This window comes from Anguilla anguilla, chromosome 18 (assembly GCF_013347855.1).
Source record: "Anguilla anguilla isolate fAngAng1 chromosome 18, fAngAng1.pri, whole genome shotgun sequence".
NCBI classification, from domain to species: domain Eukaryota; kingdom Metazoa; phylum Chordata; class Actinopteri; order Anguilliformes; family Anguillidae; genus Anguilla; species Anguilla anguilla.
Window position 1 is genome coordinate 24,778,830 of NC_049218.1, and position 19,875 is coordinate 24,798,704.

Consider the following 19,875-nt stretch of genomic DNA (forward strand, 5'->3'; position numbering starts at 1 on the left):
TGGGTGAGGGGCAGCTCTGTTTTGGCAGGGTTGAGTTTCAGACGCTGATTGGCGGTTTAGGTGTCACTCAAAGTTCATCCGACGCGTGATTGGATGCGATCGCCGGAGGGCGGGAAGAGGGAAGGGAAAACCTCGGGTTAAAAAAAACAAATCCGCGGCGCAATAACGTCTGAAGTGGAGGGAGGAAACAGCGACGGCAGACTCCGACCCGGCAACAGCACCAGCTCTTCACACCCGCGAGGAGAGAACTCGCACCCTGGCTTCCACTTCGCGGCCCGGAGACGGCGCGATCGAAAACCTTCGGATGGTTTTTTTTTTGGTTTTTTATCGCGGAGACCCTTTTTTTTTTTTTATCCGCGGGGCGGGAGAAACAAGCACCGCTGCATGTTAATAACGTGCCAGGTGGCGGGTGTTCAGGAGAGCGGGGGGGGGGGAGGAGAGGAGCGCTCGACGCGCGCCGTAGGAAGCGCTCTCTCTCGCCGCGACGCCTCGACACCTCCGCGTGTTTGGGTATTAATATTTGAGGGTGTTGATTTTTCAGAGAGAGAGAGAGAGAGCTCTGAACCTCGCACGCCCCGCGCGTGTCACCCACCAGGGAAGTGTGGGAACGCGAGGAAAATAAATAAGTATATAAATAAGAGGAACAGAAAAGTCAGTAAAATGAGAAAGATCCACTGTGCATCTTCCACTTCAACAAGCTCTTTTATTATTATTATTTTTATTATTATTAATATTAGTATTATTAAGTAGTAGTTGTAGTAGTAGTAGTAGCAGCAGTAGTTGCAGTAGTAGTAGCAGCAGCAGTACTAGTAGTAGTAGTAGTAGCAGCAGTACTAGTAGTAGTAGTAGTAGTAGTAGTAGCAGCAGTGTAGCTGCAGTAACAGTAGTAGCAGCGGGAGAAGCAGTAATAGTAGTAGTACTAATGGTAGCAGTAGTGGTAGCAGTAGAAGCAGAAATAGTAGTAGTACTGATAGTAGCAGTAATTGACTAAAATATTCTCGTTTGCTGTCGACTGATCTGCAGTTTCTTGTCTGCCTTGCCCTGTGCTCCAAATTAACACATGAACATTGCGATCCTGAAACTCTCTCTCACACCTGCTGTGCCTTCTTCTGATGATGTCTTTCCCTCAGAGTTCCATGCTGACATCGCCATAGAAACCGGCTTGTGTAACAACATCGCTCGGAGCCGTCATTGTCGCTGAAACGCTTCCCAGTAATCACCCAAACTTCACATTCACCGAGGACTCCCATTCTGGCCATAATTGTAGGCCACCAATCCCGGCCGGCGTTTTGTCACATGACTCAATGCCGTCCGCGGTGTTAGTTGCGTAACGAATGTCATCATTCACACCTGAGATTCTGCTTGGCGTATAATTCGCTGTCCATTTAGCTGGGTTATTTGCTGTTTGCTATCTCTGCGTCCTTTTTCTTCATCGAATAACGTGCGCCGAACGCTTCCGCGCGGCGAACTCGCAGGCCTAATTTGAACGCTAACGCGCGAGACGGATGAATTGTTGCGTTTGACGTTCCTCAAGAAGAAACGGCTCCCTGACACTGAAGAGACCCGTCAGCAGACCCGACGGCGAAGCTGCTTTGTCCTCCGCCAGCGGCTCCCTCGCCAGTCATAAAAGATGGCTGACAGAGAATGCGCTGCGAGACGGGACAGTATGTAATTTCGGTTTTTGTTTGTCGCAGGGTGTCAGCGCTCTGAAGGGTTGCGACGTGGGCGTCCGTCGACAGAATGACATCGCTCATTTTTCTGTCAAACCTATTCCCATATTTTTTTTTTCGAAATCTCCGGAATTCAGACGATTGTAGGGCATTCCCCTAAATTCCACAGGTTCTGATGGGAGGAAAATTAAGAAAGTTACGCTGTCACATTTTCCCATCACAAGCTCTTCCTGATTATTTTTTTTAAAAAGCGCATTTATGTACTAACACGATAATGAGAGGCTGAGAGACACAGTAATGATGAGCTGCTTAATGAGGCTTCCAAGCTGTAGACAGTGGAAGCTGCTGTGTTTGCCCGTCCAATCCGTTACCGTTTAAGTACGAAATGTTGTGGGAGGGACGGCGCGGTGATGGAGCGGGTAGCACTGTTGCCTCACAGCAAGAAGGACGTCGGTTTATATTTTTGGATTTTTCTCCCCGTGTTTGCATGGGCTTCCTCCGGGCACTTTGGTTTCCTCCCACAGTCATGCAGGTTAGGTTAATCGAAGAGTTTAAATTGCCCCTAGGTGTGAGTGAATGGTGTGTGTGCCCTGCGATGGACTGGCATACTTCCTAGGTTGTATTCCTGCCTCTTCCCCAGTGCATGCTGGGATAGGTTCCAGCAGCTCCCACAACCCTGACCCGGAATAAGCGGGTATAGATGATGTCCAACATGACTGCTTACACTTTCAGTAAAGGATATTCGTATCATCCATGCATATCAATATTCATGCTATTTTATCAGGATTTCTAAGAGTAAAAAGTGACATCATCTTTTTGGAATCAATACTGGAACCTGGCAGGTCTAGTACTGATGGCTGATTTATAAGGCCTAGTCCTAGACTGCTATTGGGCAGGGGTTTTCAGTTCCTGGATGATGAACAGGCTAGCTGGACCATAGGATCAGGTGACCTGTAAGGGTGGGGCCAGGGCAGGAGGGGGGCGGGCTGCACCTGGGCTCCTGGGCAGTTTAGAGGCTGGCTGTCCTGGTCCCCTTGCTTCTGAGCAGCAGCTGGGTCCTTCTGCGGTCCGGTCAGGCGGAACGACCGCGCCGCACGGTCACGCCCGGAGACCCCGCGCCCCGCGGCGTTCCCCCGGCGATGCGCCCGCGGGAGCCCGGGCACGGTTGCCCAGCAACTGGGGAGATGATGGCAGCGCGATTCGCTGGGGATGAGAGGAGAGAATGCTCGGAGATAAACAACAAAAATGGAATAAATAAAAATATCGGGTCAAGGGAAACCGTCCCCCGGGGGGCACTTTAGCGGGCATGAGTGAGCTCGGCTACGAAACGCCACGGCGACCGGGGCCAGCCGGGCGCAGACGGAGCCGCCGGCCTCCGCCAACCGACGGGCACGGGGGAACGGTCACAGCCGGCACAGACACCATACAGAATTAGCAGAATTCTGATCTCTTTTCCAACTCGAGACAAACAAACAGCACCAATAGACACGAACAAAAAGACCCTCGCCCGCACGCTGGCGCTCGCACACGCTCGGCCCCGAGGCTGGCACCTCGCCGCTCCGGGGCTCAGGCGTTCGCCCTGGCGGTGCCCTCCGGGCCGGCGTCCCCGCATCAGTGCTGCGCGGACGCGCTGATCTTTTACCGATAAGCGAGCGGGCTGACGAAATGGGCTCGGCGACTCAGAGAGCGCTAGCGCGCCTCAGAGGCGGGGCCTAACGCGGAGTCAGCGCCCGCCGCCGTTGATTTGTAAGATAGTCACACGCGGATTGCTCCCCTCGCAGTCGTCCAGGGATGAGATTAGGAGAGAGGGAGAGAGGGGGCTCGTGCAGACGGACCACTCTGTGCAGTAATAACCAGCCACTCCTCTGGTGGCTACTAAAATGCTGTCATCTGTGTCCATTTGATACATTTTGTTGGAGTTTCAAACAACTCTACAAGCTGCAGACAAGCAAAGTGGTTTTGCTAATAATAATAATAATAATAATAATAATAATAATAAAAGTCTCCTATTTACATCTTGCATCAATGTACATGTCATTCAAATAGCGATGAAGTACAATGCAAATTATTATTATTATTATTTTGATGTTGTTGCTGTATTAGTACTGTGGACATCCTACACTCTAATGCTGGCATTTCCAGCCAATCAGTGTGTGTCTGAATATGGGTGTGGTCCACTTTTATGAGGAAGTGTCCTGTTGGACAGCATCTGCAAATACAGTACGATTCATCCACTGTGGTTGAAAATCTCATGATATTTCTCTGCCGTTTACAGGTCAACATGGTGATTGGCATTTTGGTGTTCAATAAGCTGGTGTCCAGAGACGGCATCCTGGACAAGAAGCTAAAACACAGAGCAGGGTAAGTACACATCCGTGCATTACTATCATCCACCTTTACCTTCCCTCTCTCTTCCTTCATTCCTCCCTCACTCTCCCGCTCTCCCTCCTTCCCTCCCTCCTCCTTTCTTTTGTTCTGTCTCTCCCTCTCTCTTCCCTCCTAGCGCAGACACATGCATGCACCAACTCAAGGACGCGCACACACGCAAACGCACACACACGCAGCCACCACGTACACACACACACACAACCATACGTGTAAGCACACACGCACAGACATGCGCGTACACGCACGCTCAACACGCACGCACTCTGGGTATGCTGGGTATCCTTTCCTGTACACGTAGACGAGGGTCCTCCTTGCTAGTGAGAGGGGGTTGGCAGTTGGGGCGGGGGGGGGGGGGGGGGTGGGAAATAAAATTAATATAAATAATAAAAGCGAAAGGGGGTCAGAGCTCCCAGAGAGAGAGAGAGAGAGATGTTGGTGTTTCAGTCTGGCAGAATGAGCGCAGGAAGGGGGAGTATTTTAACAGCCCCGTGTTCAGTCTGTCTGCCGCTCTCTGAGCGGTCTGGGACGGGGGGGGGGGGGGGACCCCCGCAGGGACGCCGCTCTTGAACCCTCTTTGTCTTGTTGTGCGCTGTTTGCAGGCCCATGACCGAGCCCCATACAGGATTAACTCTAAAATGCGCCAAATGCGGGGTCGTCTCCACCACCGCTTTATCCGCGACTACGGCCAGCAACGCCATGTAAGTTTCCCCCCCAAAGCGATGCCTCCACCCGAAAAAAAAAACAAAAAAAACAGACGAGACCAATGTTTGCATGCCGGTCTCTCTTTGTCCGTCCTCTGTGCCTCAGAGAGAGGGATTAGGAAGAGGGGGGGGGGGGGTGGAGGGGGTGGCGATAAGAACTGCCCGCGTTTTTTTTTTTAATTCTCATCCATCGGGGGAAAAAAGCGCTTCCTGTTTAAAAGCGGGCGAGCTTCCTGCGGCGCTTGTGTCATGTCTTACTCAGCCATTGTTGCATGGAGTGTCCCCGCCCATCACGCGTCACGCCCCCCCCGGGGGCTCAGGGCCCCCCGCATCGCCCACTCAGCTCAGCCCACACTCACAGGTAGATCTGCATGGACAGGCCAGGTGCGCTTCTCACATGTGAAGAGTCAAATGCCTGAAATGCCTCTGCTTCGGCAGAAAGAAATAATCTCTCGCTCTCTTTTTCTCTCCCACTCTTACTCTCTGTATCTCTTTCCCTCCCTCTCTCCCTCTCCTTTTCTCCCACTCTCTCTCTGTCTCCCTCTCTCATCCCCCCTCTCTCTCACCATCTCTTTCCCTCTCCCACTCTCCCTCTTTCTCTCCCACTCTCTCACTCTCCTTCTCTCTCCCTCTCTTTCCCCCTTTCTGCCTTCCTTGCTTTCTCTCTCTCTTTCTCCCTCCCCCTCTCTATATCTCTCTCTCTATCTCCCTTTCTCTCCCTCTCTCCCCTCTCTCTCTCTCCCTCCCTCCCCCCCTCTCTCTCTCTCTCTCTCTCCCCCCTCTCTCTCTCTCCCTCCCTCCCCCTCTCTCCCTCTCTCCCCTCTCTCTCTCCCCCTCCCTCTCTCTCTGTCCCTCTCTCTCTCTCTCTCCCTCTTCCCCCCTCTCTCTCTCCCCCCCTCTCTCTCCCCCCCCGCCCCCCCCCCCCCTCTCAGGGCGTCTCTGTGGAGCTCCTGTGTGGTGCTGCCGCTGCTGGCGCTCACGTGGATGTCAGCGGTTCTGGCCATGACGGACAAGCGCTCGATACTCTTTCAGATACTCTTCGCCGTCTTCGATTCCCTGCAAGGATTCGTCATCGTCATGGTCCACTGCGTCCTGCGGAGAGAGGTATCTCGGAGTCCCGAAACGCTGCGCCTTTTTTTAAAAGCGGGTTGTAATCTGTCTCTGGCCCCCAGCCCTTATAAATCCTGCTTTTCCCCACTGTTTGGTCTCAACACAATGTGAACATAACCTACCGTTATTTAAACATCCTCTGATAGTGACTAAGGTTTTTTTTTCTGATCGTAAACATTCCAGTTTAGAGCTGCTAGCATAAAGAGAGCACCGATTTGTTCACTTTTGGGTTTGGACTTGATCTTTTGAGTTCCCGCTGTCCGACCAGCTCTTTGCCTTCGGCTGGAAAAAAAACAAACAACCGAACAGTAGTTTGCAGAATAAACACCGTCGGTTTTATCTTTACTCAAAATAATATTTCGCTGGGAGGAGAAACCGTTTCACCTTGGTGGATCGGTGCTGCATAAAATCTTGGCGGCAGTTGCGCCAGAGCGTGATTTTGCCCTTTGCTGTGGATCAGGTGCAGGATGCCTTCAGATGTCGCCTGAGAAACTGCCAGGATCCAATCAGCACGGACGCCACAGGCACGTTCCCCAATGGGCACGCCCAGATCATGGTGAGTTCATTCGGGCGTGGTTCAGCCCATTCTGCAGGTTGGCTTTCACTTGTTTTCTCCGAGCACCAGACACTGTGTGAGTTACTCATTAAAGGTTTTCTAGTAAATTAGATTTTCAGTCTTTTATACTTTGAAATCTTTTTTAAAACTCACCGTTATGAACTTGCTTTTTAATCATGTGTCGTTCCTATATAATAACAATAATGTTATTATTGTTGTTGTTGTTGGTGTTATTCTTCTTATTATTTTATTATTGGCAAAAAAAGTACTCGCTGTAACAAAACAACATGTCCTCCAATTTTATAAAAAATCTGAAGCCCAAGCACGGAGTGGGAGGGCTGGAATCTGCCTTTATCTGTGACATTTACAGCCAATCCCTTCAAGGTGTGAAGGGGCTCAGCGAGCCTTACGCGATTTGAAAGTTTTAGCGCACCCATACACAGATTTCTCTCTCGACGTTCGAAACGAGAAGACCTTCGGGAAGACCGAGCGCGTGGATCACGCCCGTGAGCCAAGCGGGCTGAAACGGTTTATGCTGAACCGAATCGCAACGTTACGTTTCAGACACATGCACTGCGTTCGCTTCCTTTCCGGGTTATTTTCCTCAGAAGAAATACATTTCAAAAATCGAAGAAAGAGACGCTCACAAAGTTCGCGTTTCCCCCGTGTTCGTTAACCTATAAATAGCGGAATGTAAATTTAAAGCAACCTCAGCGCTCTGTCCGTTATTAACGATGCGGCCGTTCGTTACGCCGTCGTCTCGACCTTGCTCCGGCCCTCTCCCCTTTGCCCGATTCATCACTTCCTTTTGATTTAATCTAATCCACTTCCTCCGGGGGGGGGGGGGACGAGAACCTCAGGGCTTGCGCATTTTTCCCAGAGAGCACTCTGGTTTTAAAGCGTAATTACACGCCGTGCGGCCTGCGCCCCGCCTCCCCCCGGCCCCCCCCCGCCCCCCAACACGTGATGAACGCCTCCGGTCGGGTTCTGCGGTCTGAAACGGCGGTCGAATGAATCGGTTCGGCGCGTCCGTCGCCCGTCTTTTCGGCCGAGCTTCCGAGCGCCGGACCGCAGAGGAGCGTCGCTGGCTAGCTGACCTTCTGAAACGCCGTCCCGGGCTCCCGATCTGCGGCGAATCCGCGGGCCCATAACGATTACGATCCCCCGTTTGTATTCTAATGGCCCTTTGATGGACGTCGTATCGCCGGGGCTGTATTACAGACGCGCCCCTGGCTTTAAGGCCTGCGGTAGTCATTCTCTTGTGGTCCCTATTGAGTGGGGCTAGACTGCTGCGCTAGCACTTTAGCCCCCAGCTTTGATTGATGCGTCGCTATAACAAAGCCTGTGGTGACTGGAACCAGGAAGTGTTTCAGAAGTCCCACAATCCCTCCTGATTAAAAGAAGAGGGAGTGAAGTAATTCAGGCACCCTGGGAAGACCCCCTAGGAGTATATTTAATTTAAGGAGAAAGAGAGCCTGGGGTGGGCATTGCTTTTTGTGTGTGTGTGCATGTGTGCGTGTGTGTGTGTGTCTGTGCGTGTCTATGTGTGTGTGTGCGTGTGTGTGTGTGTGTGTTTCTGTGTGTATTTGTGTGTGCGTATGGATGTGTGTGTGTTTCTGCGTGCGTGTGTGTACTTGTTTGTGTGTAAGGTTGTTTGTGTGTGTGTGTGTGTTTGGGTGTGCGTAAGGTTGTGTGTGTGTGTGTGTGTGTTTCTGTGAACGTGTGTGTATTTGTGTGTGCGTAAGGTAGTTTGTGTGTGTTTCTGTGAACGTGTGTGTATTTGTATGTGCGTATGGTTGTTTGTATGTGTGTGTGTGTGTGTGTTTCTGCGCGTTTGGTTGTGTGTGTGTGTGTGTGTGTTCACGGAGAAACTGCCAGCTGTGTTCTGACCGCAACTCTTTCCCCCGACAGACCGACTTTGAAAAAGACGTGGACATCGCCTGTCGATCAGGTAGGGAACAGATGGTTTCTCATTAATGAGGTGCTAATTGCTTCAGCTGCGCTCGGGCCCAGAGGACTCTGAAGCGGGGTGAAACCGCTTGCTTTATGTAACGGGATCGTCCGCTCCCGGGAGGGTTCAGCCACTGCAAAGCGAGCGCTCGCCAAAAAACCTCCCTCCGCCACCGTGAAAGAAACCACTGTGGTTTCACCCGGAGTGTGACGCCTTCCCAAGCCCATTATCTCTAAACGTGCCCCGCGCTTCGAAGCCAAAGCGTTTGAGCTGGCCTATCGGCAGTCGATACTGCGTGGCGGTTTCCTGCTTTGTTACGTTTTTCTTTCTTGCAAATCCATTGAACAGGAACATGTCAGAGTGAAACCCCGCCGTCTCTGTAAAGGGTATTGGGATGCCTGTATTTAACGACCAGGCCTTGTTGTCACGTTGCATGTGCGCGTGTGTGTGCTGTGTTTGGTGCTAACCGCTATGTAATCTGCTCTGGTGGTACAGTGGACTCTTCCAAATGTTAATTTCGGTCGTGTAGCTGAGAACGTGCGTTGGAATCCGCGTGTGGCCTCGCCGAGTGACGTTAAAGGCGTTTTAGTCAAAACCCTCGGCTTTTTGTTTCGATAAAAAAACGCGGGAAATCGCCGGCCTGGCCGAGACGCGGCTTAAATAAAAACGCGTTTCCGAAAAAACGCGGGAGAGCAATCGAGCCGAACGATGGAAACTCCCCGGTGTTCTCCTTTATACCCGCTTCTCAAAGGCGGTCCTGGTTACCCATCACCTTCGGCGGTTTTTTTTTTGGCTGTTCCTGCACTTAGTGAGAGAGAGAGAGAGAGGAGATAAATGGAACGCGTGGGCCTGGGTTTTAGAATGGAAGCCGGTGGCCCAGCCGAAGGGCCCCAGACGGGCCCGCCTCCCACAGGTACATTCTGTACCAGCCAGTCAAAGCCCAAAAACCTGCCCGCCAGAAGCCCGGGTGACACCCGGCCCCGCCTCCTCAGAGCCGCCGCGAACCTTCAGTACGCGCCGTGCGCCAGCAGCGAAGGTGGGGGGCGTGGCTTTGCCGTTCTTTTTTTAGGGGTTCGTGCTTTAAGTTCTGGATTGGATTTATGGTGGTGGGGGTGGGGGGTGCGGGTGGGGGGTGAGGGGGTGAAATTTAGAGAAGGGGTTGGGTTTTTCAATGCATTAGTGTAATTGCTTAAACCTCAAATTGGTCTATCACTTTAATTATTTAGTGTCAAGATGTGGTTGCTACACAATATATTATATATTTACCGTGTTAAGGTTTTTTTTTTTTTTTTAAACGCGTTGGATAAATTGAGTGTGTGTTGTCTGTGATACAATAACAGGCAGGTAAGGTAGACAGAAGGGTTTGCTTAAGTATTCCAAAGCTCACTCCGGTAAATGACTTACTTAATAGAGGGTTTTATCTTCTAATCTTTGGAGCATCGACCGTCAGTAAATGGTGTCCAAAGTTCGACAGTGTGTGATAGGAACTTTGATTCCAATCAAATAAAAGCAGGGTGTTGTGGGTAGAAGCGAGTCAGACAGAATCTTTGGAATGGATTAAAAGGTTGGAGCATCTCAAAGATTCTGTCCGACTTCCCTATACCCAAATTCCTTTTTCTTTTTTTTTTTCTTTGTAAAGCCTACCGCCGTTAGGAGAGCTTGAGTTACTTGTGTTATTTAAGACTATAAGTGCCTGTAATTCTGTGGGGCCAGGGGTTCAGGATATTCAGTGCCCTTGTAATCATTCACATTAACTGCAGTGTCATGGCAAGAGCATCTGTGCTCTTAGTCTTGTGCACAAATCTTTGTGTCCGTCTCTGTGCTGAGGTTGGGACCTGAAATTAGAGTATAGGCCCTCCGCCCCCCCCCCCCCAGAGTCACGGGGCACGGGGGGTTGCCGGGCCGACCGGCCTGTTTGGTCCCCGGGGTTCCTGCGTATGGACCGCGACCCAGGTTCCGGTGTCCCCGATTGCGGCAGCGTCGAACCACGGCGCGGGCGGCGCGTAATTGGCCGCTGCGTCTCCCAGGGCGACGGGTTTTCGTTTTCGTTCTGCGTCTCCCGCCTGTGTCGGCCGCACGTGATTGGCTCCCCTCCGGCGCTGTGATTACACAGCTGGTGGGACTGTGGGTTGATGAGGGGGAACGCGGAGGAGACTGTCGGCCAAACGGAAGACAAAGAGAAAAGAAAACAGCTGAGGTGTTTTCTAAATCAATTCGGTTTGAGAAAAACAAGAACGGTGTTGTTATTTTGCAGAATTAAGGCTCGTATCGCCACTGTAATGCATCAATATGCCTTTTCTCGCTCCTTATTACAGATAACAAGTTCACTCAGTTAGCCGAGCGAAAGGCCTCTCCATTTTCGATGTATAAAGAGCACCAAGGGATATTGAAAGTTACTTTAAATCTCTCGCCAGGAATACAGTTTTTTTTTTTTCTCGGCAGAAGCATAAATTCAGCGATACCTTTCTTCGGCGCCACAAATGAACTCACGAAACCAAACAGCTTTCGCGGAACAATTGCCCGCGAAGAGCGCTCCGATCGTTTCGAGCCATCGCCGGCGATCGCGGGCGCAGCCTGGCGCCATCTTCTCCAGCGCGTTACCCTCCGCCCCGCCGAACCGCACTCCAGCACTCGCACGCTAGGGAGGCGGTGCAGTATAGTGGCCAGGGAACCGGGCTTGGTTGCAGGTTCGATTCCCAAGTGGGGCACTGCTATTGTACCTTTGAGCGGGGTGCTTAACCTGCGGTGCTTCACTATATATCCGGCTGTATAAGTGGATGCTATGTTAAAAATAATGTGGAAAAACATGCCAAGTCTTGAAAGTGACTGGAATGTATTGTAATGGCATGCATAACAACGGCATTCAGTGTGTGTTCTCCAGTGTCTGTTAAACCAAATTAATTTTACACGGCTTTATGAATATCAGTTGATAGGTCTTGTATGCCCTCTGAAAAGCTCCGCTATCTAATTTAATTAGAGGACGTATTCAACATTCCTTAATGAAAGAGGCCATTTTTGATCCCGGGTGAGTTATAGCATCTGGTCAGATCTTAATATCTGTTGCTTAAAATTGCTTGACATTAAGTTATACACCCTAGGGAAGACATTACCTATTATATTAGTCATCAGTATCATAGGTAGGTTACTACAGCCAGCAGGCGGTCACATATTGTATACAAGACCCGAGGATACACTTAGTTATAGGTACAATATTTCAGGAGACAGGAAGGTACTAGGACATTGCAGACAGTGGTTTTAAGACAGGTGTGTAGTCTGACCACAGTGCCACTTGAAAGCCATCTTGTATCGCTTGGAATATAAACAGCAATTAGATTTGATGTGCGACAATCAAAGTGAAGTGCGCGCTTTATGCTTTTGGAAAGGCGCTTCGTTAGTCTCCAGGTGCGGTTGCTGCTCGTTCGCTCTGATCGTCTGAAAGGTGATTCGGTGCAGGCGAGCCCTTCCGACGTCTGGCGCTTTGCTTACGAACCGTCGTTTACCTGTGAAAGGTGCGTCCTCTGCTTCAGCTTTCACCAGCGGAAGGATCGGCGGTTGTTTCGTCCTCCAGCTGGAAATGGTCGTTCGTTGTACTGTTATCCCCTTTTTTGGGGATAACAGGAATTTTAGCAGCCAAATGAGAGCACAATCTTTCTTAGCTATACCCTGTAGTCCATTCACAATTGCATTTATTGAGTGTATTACGTCATATTTTCAGTATAATAATAATAATAATAATATGGATATGTCAGTAAAGTCATGAACATCAATGATGTGTGGCCAATGTGCTGTGTGTATATTGAAATTAATGTGGAAATTGGAAATGCAGAATGATGAATTGCATTCATATAATGCCTTGGCGTATCGTGAGATCACCTTGCAAGCAGGAAATGGTCTCATTTACCAGGAATATAAAGTATGTATTTAATGGCGTTTCTTAACGAAGAAACACGTGCAAGCCACACTATGGTGAATGCGCTTCTCGCACTTAGAAAGGTGGGGTCAGATTTTAATATAAACCGATCCCACGCTTACCAGCCTTTAGATCCTTAGCCAGAGAAAATGGCCGCTCTTTCGCCTGGCTTCTGGCTTGCTCAGATCGGATAGATTTTGCCGTTTCCGTCATTGTAATTCGCTCGGCCACAACTGCCGCATCGCCCTACCGGCTCGCTGTTTTTTTCTCGTCTTTTGCGACCGAGCGAGATTCACTGGTACGCAGTGGTAGCGTGGCTCCAACGTTATTTGGCGCGGCCAGTTCGACGGTCGAAAACGAAAACGCGGTGCGGGATACGCGCTCGGCGGGCGGCCAGGAAAGACGCGCGCTGCCTGAGGGGGGCCGCTTGGGGAGCGAGGGAAGAGGAGGGAGAGATGGAGGGAGGGAGGGAGAGAGGGGGAGGGGGGGAGGGCAAGCTGGAACCGCTGCTCCTTTGCTGCAAAAGCTGTCAGGTTATATAGCTGTCCGGGCTGGCTCTGAGGGAGACCATCTGGAAAGAGAGGAGAGGAGAGGTGAGGAAAGGAGAGGGGATGGGAGGGGAGGAGAGGAGAGACAAGGAGAGGAGAGACATGGGGAGGAGAGGAGAGGAGAGGAGGGAAGGGGAGAGGAGAGAAGAGGTGAGGAGAAGGGGAGGAGAGGAGAGATGAAGACAGGAGAGGAAAGGAGAGACGAGGAGAGGAGAGGGTTCACCTCAGCAGGGCCAGAGTGAGTAACGCGTGTTCCCGGCCCGAGCCAGGCCCGGTTTAACCACGGAGAACCTCCACGCCACACGCCTCGTTTTCCCCTCCACGGGGGGCGTTTCTTTTTATGTCATCCCCCCCGCTGGCCACGGCGGCTGCAGTCCCGGGGAGTACACAGCGCCGCATGGAAACGAATCGGGGGGGTTCGGTACGCGTCGTACAGACAGGGCTGCTGTCCCAAAAGTGAGTCAGCCGGAGAACAGTGGGGAATTCTGGGTGGTGGAGTTTTTTTTATTTTTTATAAAGTGCCCCAGGTTTATGGCAGAGAAACGAAGGCAAAATGCAATCAGCGCTCAGCAATCAGGAACAGGAACAAGTACGGTTCAGCTTGACGCAGGAAATAGGTCTCTGTGGGTCTGAAGGACTCCAGATCTTCAGCCATGCCGGTTGTTTACCGGGGAGAAGTGGGAGTGGGGTGGGGGGATGGGGGGGGGGGATTTTTAGCCGTCCCGACCTTCCGTTCTCCTCGCCGTTACGTTCGGGATGGCCGCCGCCCCCTCGGATTTAGGAGGGGAAGATTAAAGCGTTGTTCGGTGCGGGCTGCGTTCGCCCCGCTGAGGGTTGGTCCAGCCGTCTGTCCGCGCACGTCCGCGCTCCCCGCCAAGGTCGGGCCAACCTGAGTATAAAACGCGCCGCGTTCATCATGCAGGACCGCGGTGTGGGTGGGTGGGAGGGGGCGTGCCGGGTCTGGAGTTCCTGCGTGCTCTTTCCTCCTCCGGTCAGACTCCGCGGGGCCCCGTCTGCGCCCGCCCGCCTCCCCGTCTCCCGGGGAGACGCGGCGGATGAACGACCGCGCGTCCCCTCCGGCGCTGTGATGTCAGGGCTCAGCTCCCGCCGAGTAATAGCATGTGGCAGGTCTGTCCTCCATTACAGGCGTAATCTAATCTCGCTCTCTATCTCGCTCTGTCTCTCTCTCTTGCTCTGTCTGCCCCTCTGCCTTTGGTGGTTTTTTGGGTTTGTTTTTTTTTTTTTTTGGGCTGTTTGGTCTGGTTCTTTTTTGTTTGTTTTTGTTTTTGTTTGTTTGTAGTCCACCGGAGAAATGGCATTGAGATTGGTTTTGGAACTTTAGAGATATCGAGGTTCAAAATGTTTTTATTACTGGGGAGCTGACCGAGGCAAACATACTGATTTTATAGTTTTTTTGGCTCCATCAACAAAAATAGTTTCTTCAGAATTCTCTTAGCCACTCGAACAACGGTCACTGTTACCAGGCTAGGCTATAAACAAACGCAAAGACTAAATAGTTGGCTGGCTCAAATCTAGCCACCAGGTTAACTCATCTGCAGGGCACTGTTTGTTATTGTGTTATTGTAGCACTGTTTGTTATTGTGTACATTAAACGGTATATTTACATTGAGTGTACGGCTGTTAAAGTAGGAGTCCAGTTTTCTGTAATTTCTGTGGTTGAACAATAAAAGGGATTTTAAAAAATCTTAATCTCTCTCTCTGCCTCTCTCTCTCTCTCCCCCTCTCTCTTTCTCTCTCACTCCCTCTCTCTCTCTCCCCCACCCCCCCCTCCCCCAGCGCTCCATAAGGACATGGGGTCCTGCCGCGCGGCCACCATCACCGGCACCCTCTCCCGCATCTCGCTGAACGACGAGGAGGACGAGAAGGGCCCGGAGGGCCTCAGCTTCTCCACGCTGCCGGGCAACATCATCTCCAAGGTGATCATCCAGCAGCCGCCGGGCCTGCACATGCCCATGGGCGTGGGCGACCTGGGCGAGCCGTGCCACGGCGACGGCGGCGGCGACCTCCGCCGGACGGTGTACCTGTGCACGGACGACGCCGTGCGCTCCTCCGACCAGGAGGTGGGCGGGCACGAGCTGGGGGGCCACGGCCAGCTGGGGGGCCACGGCCAGCAGGGCCCCATGATGGAGCCCGACTACATCGTGATGCCCCGAGGCTCGGGCAGCGCGCCCACGCTCATGAAGGACGACGGCAAGATGAGCATGGGCATGGACGCCATGGCCCACGAGCGCCTGGCGCACTACAAGGTCAGCCCCGATTTCGGCATGGGCCCCGGGGGCATGGAGCACATGGCCATGGGCCTGGACCAGCCCTTCTCCGCCGCCGAGCACGGGCAGAGCCTGCCCTTCGAGCCCCGCACCGCCGTCAAGAACTTCCTGGCCGAGATGGAGGAGAGCGCCGGGATGTCCAGGAGCGAGACGGGCTCCACCATTTCCATGAGCTCCCTGGAGGTACACGCCACACCCCCAGGGGGGGGGGACAAACCCAGGGCAACCGCTTGGCTGGACTCCGCAAGTCTTTAGCAATCTGTGTCGTCTGGCACTATAAGCACATTATTATTAAGCACATCCTTCCTGCTGTAATGTCCAACCAAATACGTTTCCTGGGGTTCAGTATTCCTTTTCCGGACAGATTCTTTTGCAAAGTCAGCTTATCGTGGGGCTCAAATGCAATATTTGTCCAAATAATTACTGTAGCTGTAAAAGGCTGGATTTTTTAAGACAACGTCTCTGATTGACTTTTAAATAACAGTAAGGTCTGTAAATATTTGAACGATGACACAATTTTTGTTACTTTGGCTTCAGAGTCTAGCACATTGGATCGGAAAAGAATGAATGTTTTGGGTATTTACATCCATATCCTGCGATGCCTGTAGGAATTACAGCCGTTTTTATGCATAGTCATGTGTGACTGGACAAATTCCAATTTTGGCCCTGAAAACTCCTTGGTTGCTTAGCAGTGTGTTTGGGGTCATTGTCCTGCTGCAAGTTGAAGTGCCATCCAATGAGTTTTGAGGAATTTGTTTGGATCTGAGCAGATAACATATTTCTGTATACTTAAGAATTCATCCTGCTGCTGCTGTCATAATTAAAGACAAGAGAGCCGGTTCCAGTAGCAGCCATACATGCACAAGCCATAACACCCCCTCCCACCATGTTTCACAGATGAGACGGGGTGCTTTGGATCATGAGCAGTTCCTTTCTTTCACCACTTTTTCGAGGTTAACACTTGTCTCATCTGTTCGGAAGACTTACAGAACGCGACAGTTTTTTATCTCATTTTATTTTTAACGTCAGTTTGTAGCAAACCCTAAGATGGCCGTGTCGTCCTTCTGGGCTGTATCTTGCGCTGAGCGCTCTGAGGTTCTGCTGGCATAGCCTTTCTTTTATTTTAGTTTTTGACACATCTATGCCTGCATCCTGCAGAGAGTTCTTGATCTGTCTGACAGGCGAAAAAGGTTTTTCTTCACAATTTAAAGTGCTCTTCGATCAGTCACCACAGTGGCTGTCTGTCATTTGCTATTGCTCAGTTCGCCAGTGCATTCGGGCTTCTTAACAATGTACAAAACAGTTGATTTTGACGCACCCGATGTTTTGGCCATGTCTCTAATTGATTTATTCAAAATGTTCAGCCTCATGATGGCCTGCTTTACTGGCATTGACACATATTTGGTCCTCATTTTGAGAAGAGAAACAGACTCCAAATGCAAATGCCAAACCTAGAATCAATTTGTTAGCGTTCTTGTGCATGAACTAACGATGCGACGACACACAGCTGGCCAAGAAACAGCTGAGCAGCCAATTACTTTGGGACCCATAAAACGAAAGGACTATGTACGAAAAGGGTTGTAATTCCTACATGGTTCACCCAGCATGGATGTAAATACTATCAAATTGAAGCTGACAGTCTGCATTTTAACCTCATATTGTTTCATTTGGTTTCAAATCCAATCTGCTGGACTACAGAGCAAGCACAACAAAAAGTTGTGTCACTGTCCAAATACTTGCCAAATAATTATGATGACACCACCATACATATTGAGATGGGTTCCATAAAACATCTTTTTTTTTCTTTTAACAGCGAAGAAAGTCGCGATATTCAGACTTGGACTTTGAAGTAAGTATAGTTTTTTCTCCTGTGTATTTTTGACTGCCTGAGCATTAGTCTGTGGCCTGGCTGTCACTAATCTGCGCAGTGTGTTAAGTCAAATGCAGCCTGGCTAATACTGAACAGTGATGAGTTATCTGCTCCATTCTTTCCCCTGTAGGTACTCAGCTAATACAAACATTAGGGTGCTTACCATAAGTCTCTGTGGATAATTTCACTTTAGAGCGATGGTGTGCGCTGCAAACGCTAAAATAAACTGCTTAGTTCAGTGTATCAAAGATAATCCCTGTACAGTGTGCTTTGATAAACTCTGAGTAAAAACAGGTGTGGCGTTGAATGTAAGAAAATCCCTTTTTACAATTCCGCTCAGAGCAGCTAGTGCGTTCGTAGCCCAATGTGTACCTTGCCCCCGCAACGAGTTTAGCTGAAGTGGTAGCGCTGCCACAAATTTTAAAAAAGCCACCTGTGGTCTCCTGACTGCGGCTTGCTAGTTGCAAAACACCTTATGGGACTGGATCTCCTCCTGATTACGTGTATAAGTAAAGCATATAGTTGTGACCAATCAGGTAAAGCAGGTCGCGGGTGGGCGGGGCCAGAGGCGGGGGAGGGCTGTGTTCCGGTGGGCAATTGGCTGATTCTCTGAACCTTCTCCCTCGCAGAAAGTGATGCACACCAGGAAGAGACACATGGAGCTTTTTCAGGAGCTCAATCAGAAATTCCAGACTCTCGACCGATTCCGAGACATACCAAATATGGCCGGCATGGTGAGTAACAGGAAGTGGGGCGCTGGCCGAGGGGGTGGGGGAGAGGCCTCGTGCCCGTGCTAACGCACAAACCTGGAAGCGTGTAGCTGAGTGGATTAATAGCGATCCGGCTAATGGCTTCTGGAGAATCGGGAAAAAAATCTTTGTTTGCCTTGCCTGTTTGGCAAGCGTTGGAGCATCGGAGAGGTGGGTGTGTGTGTGTGCGTGTGTTTACGTGCGTGTGTGTGTGCGTTTGTGTGTGTGTGCATGTGCATGTGTTTACGTGCGTGTGTGCGCGTGTGTTTGTGTGTGTGCGCGTGTGTATGTATGTTTGTGTGCATTGTATGTGTGTGTGTATATGTGTGCGTGTGTGCATGTGTATGTGCGTACGTGCCTGAGTGTGTGTTTGTGTGGGCGGGGTTTAAATGAAGGAAATAGCTCCATACATGTATCTGCATGTCAGGAGCTACTTCGCTCGTCTGTTGCAATGCACCTTTTGAGAAACAGGCGCGTTAGCTGCGCAGGCTCTCTTCTCCTCTCCCTCTGTTCGGGTGACTAATCCCCGTGCGTGGTAGATGCCTGCGGAGCCCATCTCTTCCACAGCCCGCAGATGAGATGATTGTGCAGGGGGCTCGTTCTTTTTTCTTTCCGTCGAAGACTGCGGTTAATCTGGGCCCTCGTACAGTCACCTGCAGCGTGTGACTGTAGAAAACGTGTGTTCCCCCCCCCCCCACCCCCCCCGCCGCGTCGCCCTCACAACGGAACATGCCGCATCTGTCTCCATGGAAACTGACGCATACACCTGCATGTTCCTGGATTTAGTCCATTTTTATTCACACGTAAGAGAATGTGCTCGATGCTGCCTCTGAACGCGCGCGCGCGCACACACACTAAAACACACACCCACACACACACACACACACAGGCGTCAGTGCCTCCTTTCACTCACTTTTCAATCAGCCCACAGCAAGATGTCATTTGCAGCTTGTTGCTTAGTAACTGCTGCAAGGATGTTTGTATAGAAACGATAAATGTTTCCTCCAACCCCCCCACAACTGCCACCACCCACGAGAACTCGGAGCAGAGCTGTCAGCAGGAGAATCTGAGCCTCTCTGATATTACCTGGCATTCTCCTGAGACTGGCTGCGCAAGAGAAGCTGGGCTGAGAATGCTCCCCGGACGCCGGCCGGCGTAAGACGCAGAAGCAGGGGCGAGACGCGGCTGCGTTCTCATCGCCTTCACGGCGACGCTCCGGTCTTATCGAGAGCCGTTACACGCGTGAGTGAGGGATGTAGGGACGCGGTGTCCGTGCAGCTGGAAGGCACCCTGCAGCTGTGCAAACCTGCAGGCTCCGCCCCTGCGCCCTCTGCTCCGCCCACTGCTCTGCATTTCTTTTTCAGCACAGGAGGAAAAAAATCATAACCTGAATTTCTAACTGTGGTGCTATTTGCATATGCCAAAATTAAATTAGATATTAAGCTGTCTCTCTTTCTCTATCTCTCTCTCTTTCTCTTGCTCTCTCTCTCTCTCCCTCTGTCTCTCTCTTTCTCTCTCTCTCTCTCCCCCCTTCATTTTCTGTTCCTCCTTTCATTTGCTTCCTCTGCATCCCTCTCTCTCTCTCTCCCTCCCTCTCCGTCCCTCCCTGCTCGCTCCCCGTAGGAGAAGGCGATGCCGAACAAGAACCCGTGGGAGAGCTACAACCCGGGGAGTGAGTACCAGAACTACGCCACTATGAATGTACTAGAATCCCACGCCAAGGACTCGCTGGAGATGACCCCCGCGGAGTGGGAGAAGTGTGTCAGCCTTCCCCTAGACGTCCAGGAGGGGGACTTCCAGACGGAGGTGTAAAAGGCGGGGGGAAATGGGGGGCGGGGGGGGTCACGCTTTGCAGGGGTGGGTGGGGGGCCCGGGGGTGGGGCGGGGAGCGGGGACGGACGCATTTTGCACTGAAAACACAACGAAAGACTTTCTTTGCAGCCTTGGCATACATATCCGGACTACACTAAGTATGGCAGGGACGTTATGTGCCAATACGTTTAAAAAAAAACAAAAAAACGAAGAGAGAAAACGAAAAAACCGAGAAAAAAAAACGCTACAAAAAAAATAAAAATAAAAATCAGTGTTTCTTTTGTATTCTCACTAGTGTTCTTAGTGGGGGGCAGGCAGGTGT

At 51.1% G+C, this 19,875-nt stretch overlaps 1 protein-coding gene across 6 annotated transcripts in view; it reads left to right on the forward strand.

The window, feature by feature from the left end:
• The window catches only part of adgrb3 (adhesion G protein-coupled receptor B3), a 201,268-nt gene extending 181,695 nt beyond the window's left edge, over nucleotides 1-19,573 (forward strand). For 3 of the 6 annotated variants that reach the window (XM_035400741.1, XM_035400742.1, XM_035400739.1), the window contains 9 exons: nucleotides 3,946-4,031; nucleotides 4,658-4,756; nucleotides 5,692-5,863; nucleotides 6,330-6,425; nucleotides 8,337-8,376; nucleotides 14,632-15,305; nucleotides 16,936-16,971; nucleotides 17,622-17,726; nucleotides 19,365-19,553. In XM_035400741.1, coding sequence (XP_035256632.1) covers nucleotides 3,946-4,031; nucleotides 4,658-4,756; nucleotides 5,692-5,863; nucleotides 6,330-6,425; nucleotides 8,337-8,376; nucleotides 14,632-15,305; nucleotides 16,936-16,971; nucleotides 17,622-17,726; nucleotides 19,365-19,553 — 1,497 coding nt within the window. Of the gene's footprint in view, nucleotides 1-3,945; nucleotides 4,032-4,657; nucleotides 4,757-5,691; nucleotides 5,864-6,329; nucleotides 6,426-8,336; nucleotides 8,377-14,631; nucleotides 15,306-16,935; nucleotides 16,972-17,621; nucleotides 17,727-19,364 lie in introns of all 6 variants that reach the window. The other 3 variants (XM_035400738.1, XM_035400740.1, XM_035400743.1) reach the window with 3 other exon arrangements.
• The last annotated feature ends 302 nt before the right edge of the window (nucleotides 19,574-19,875 follow it).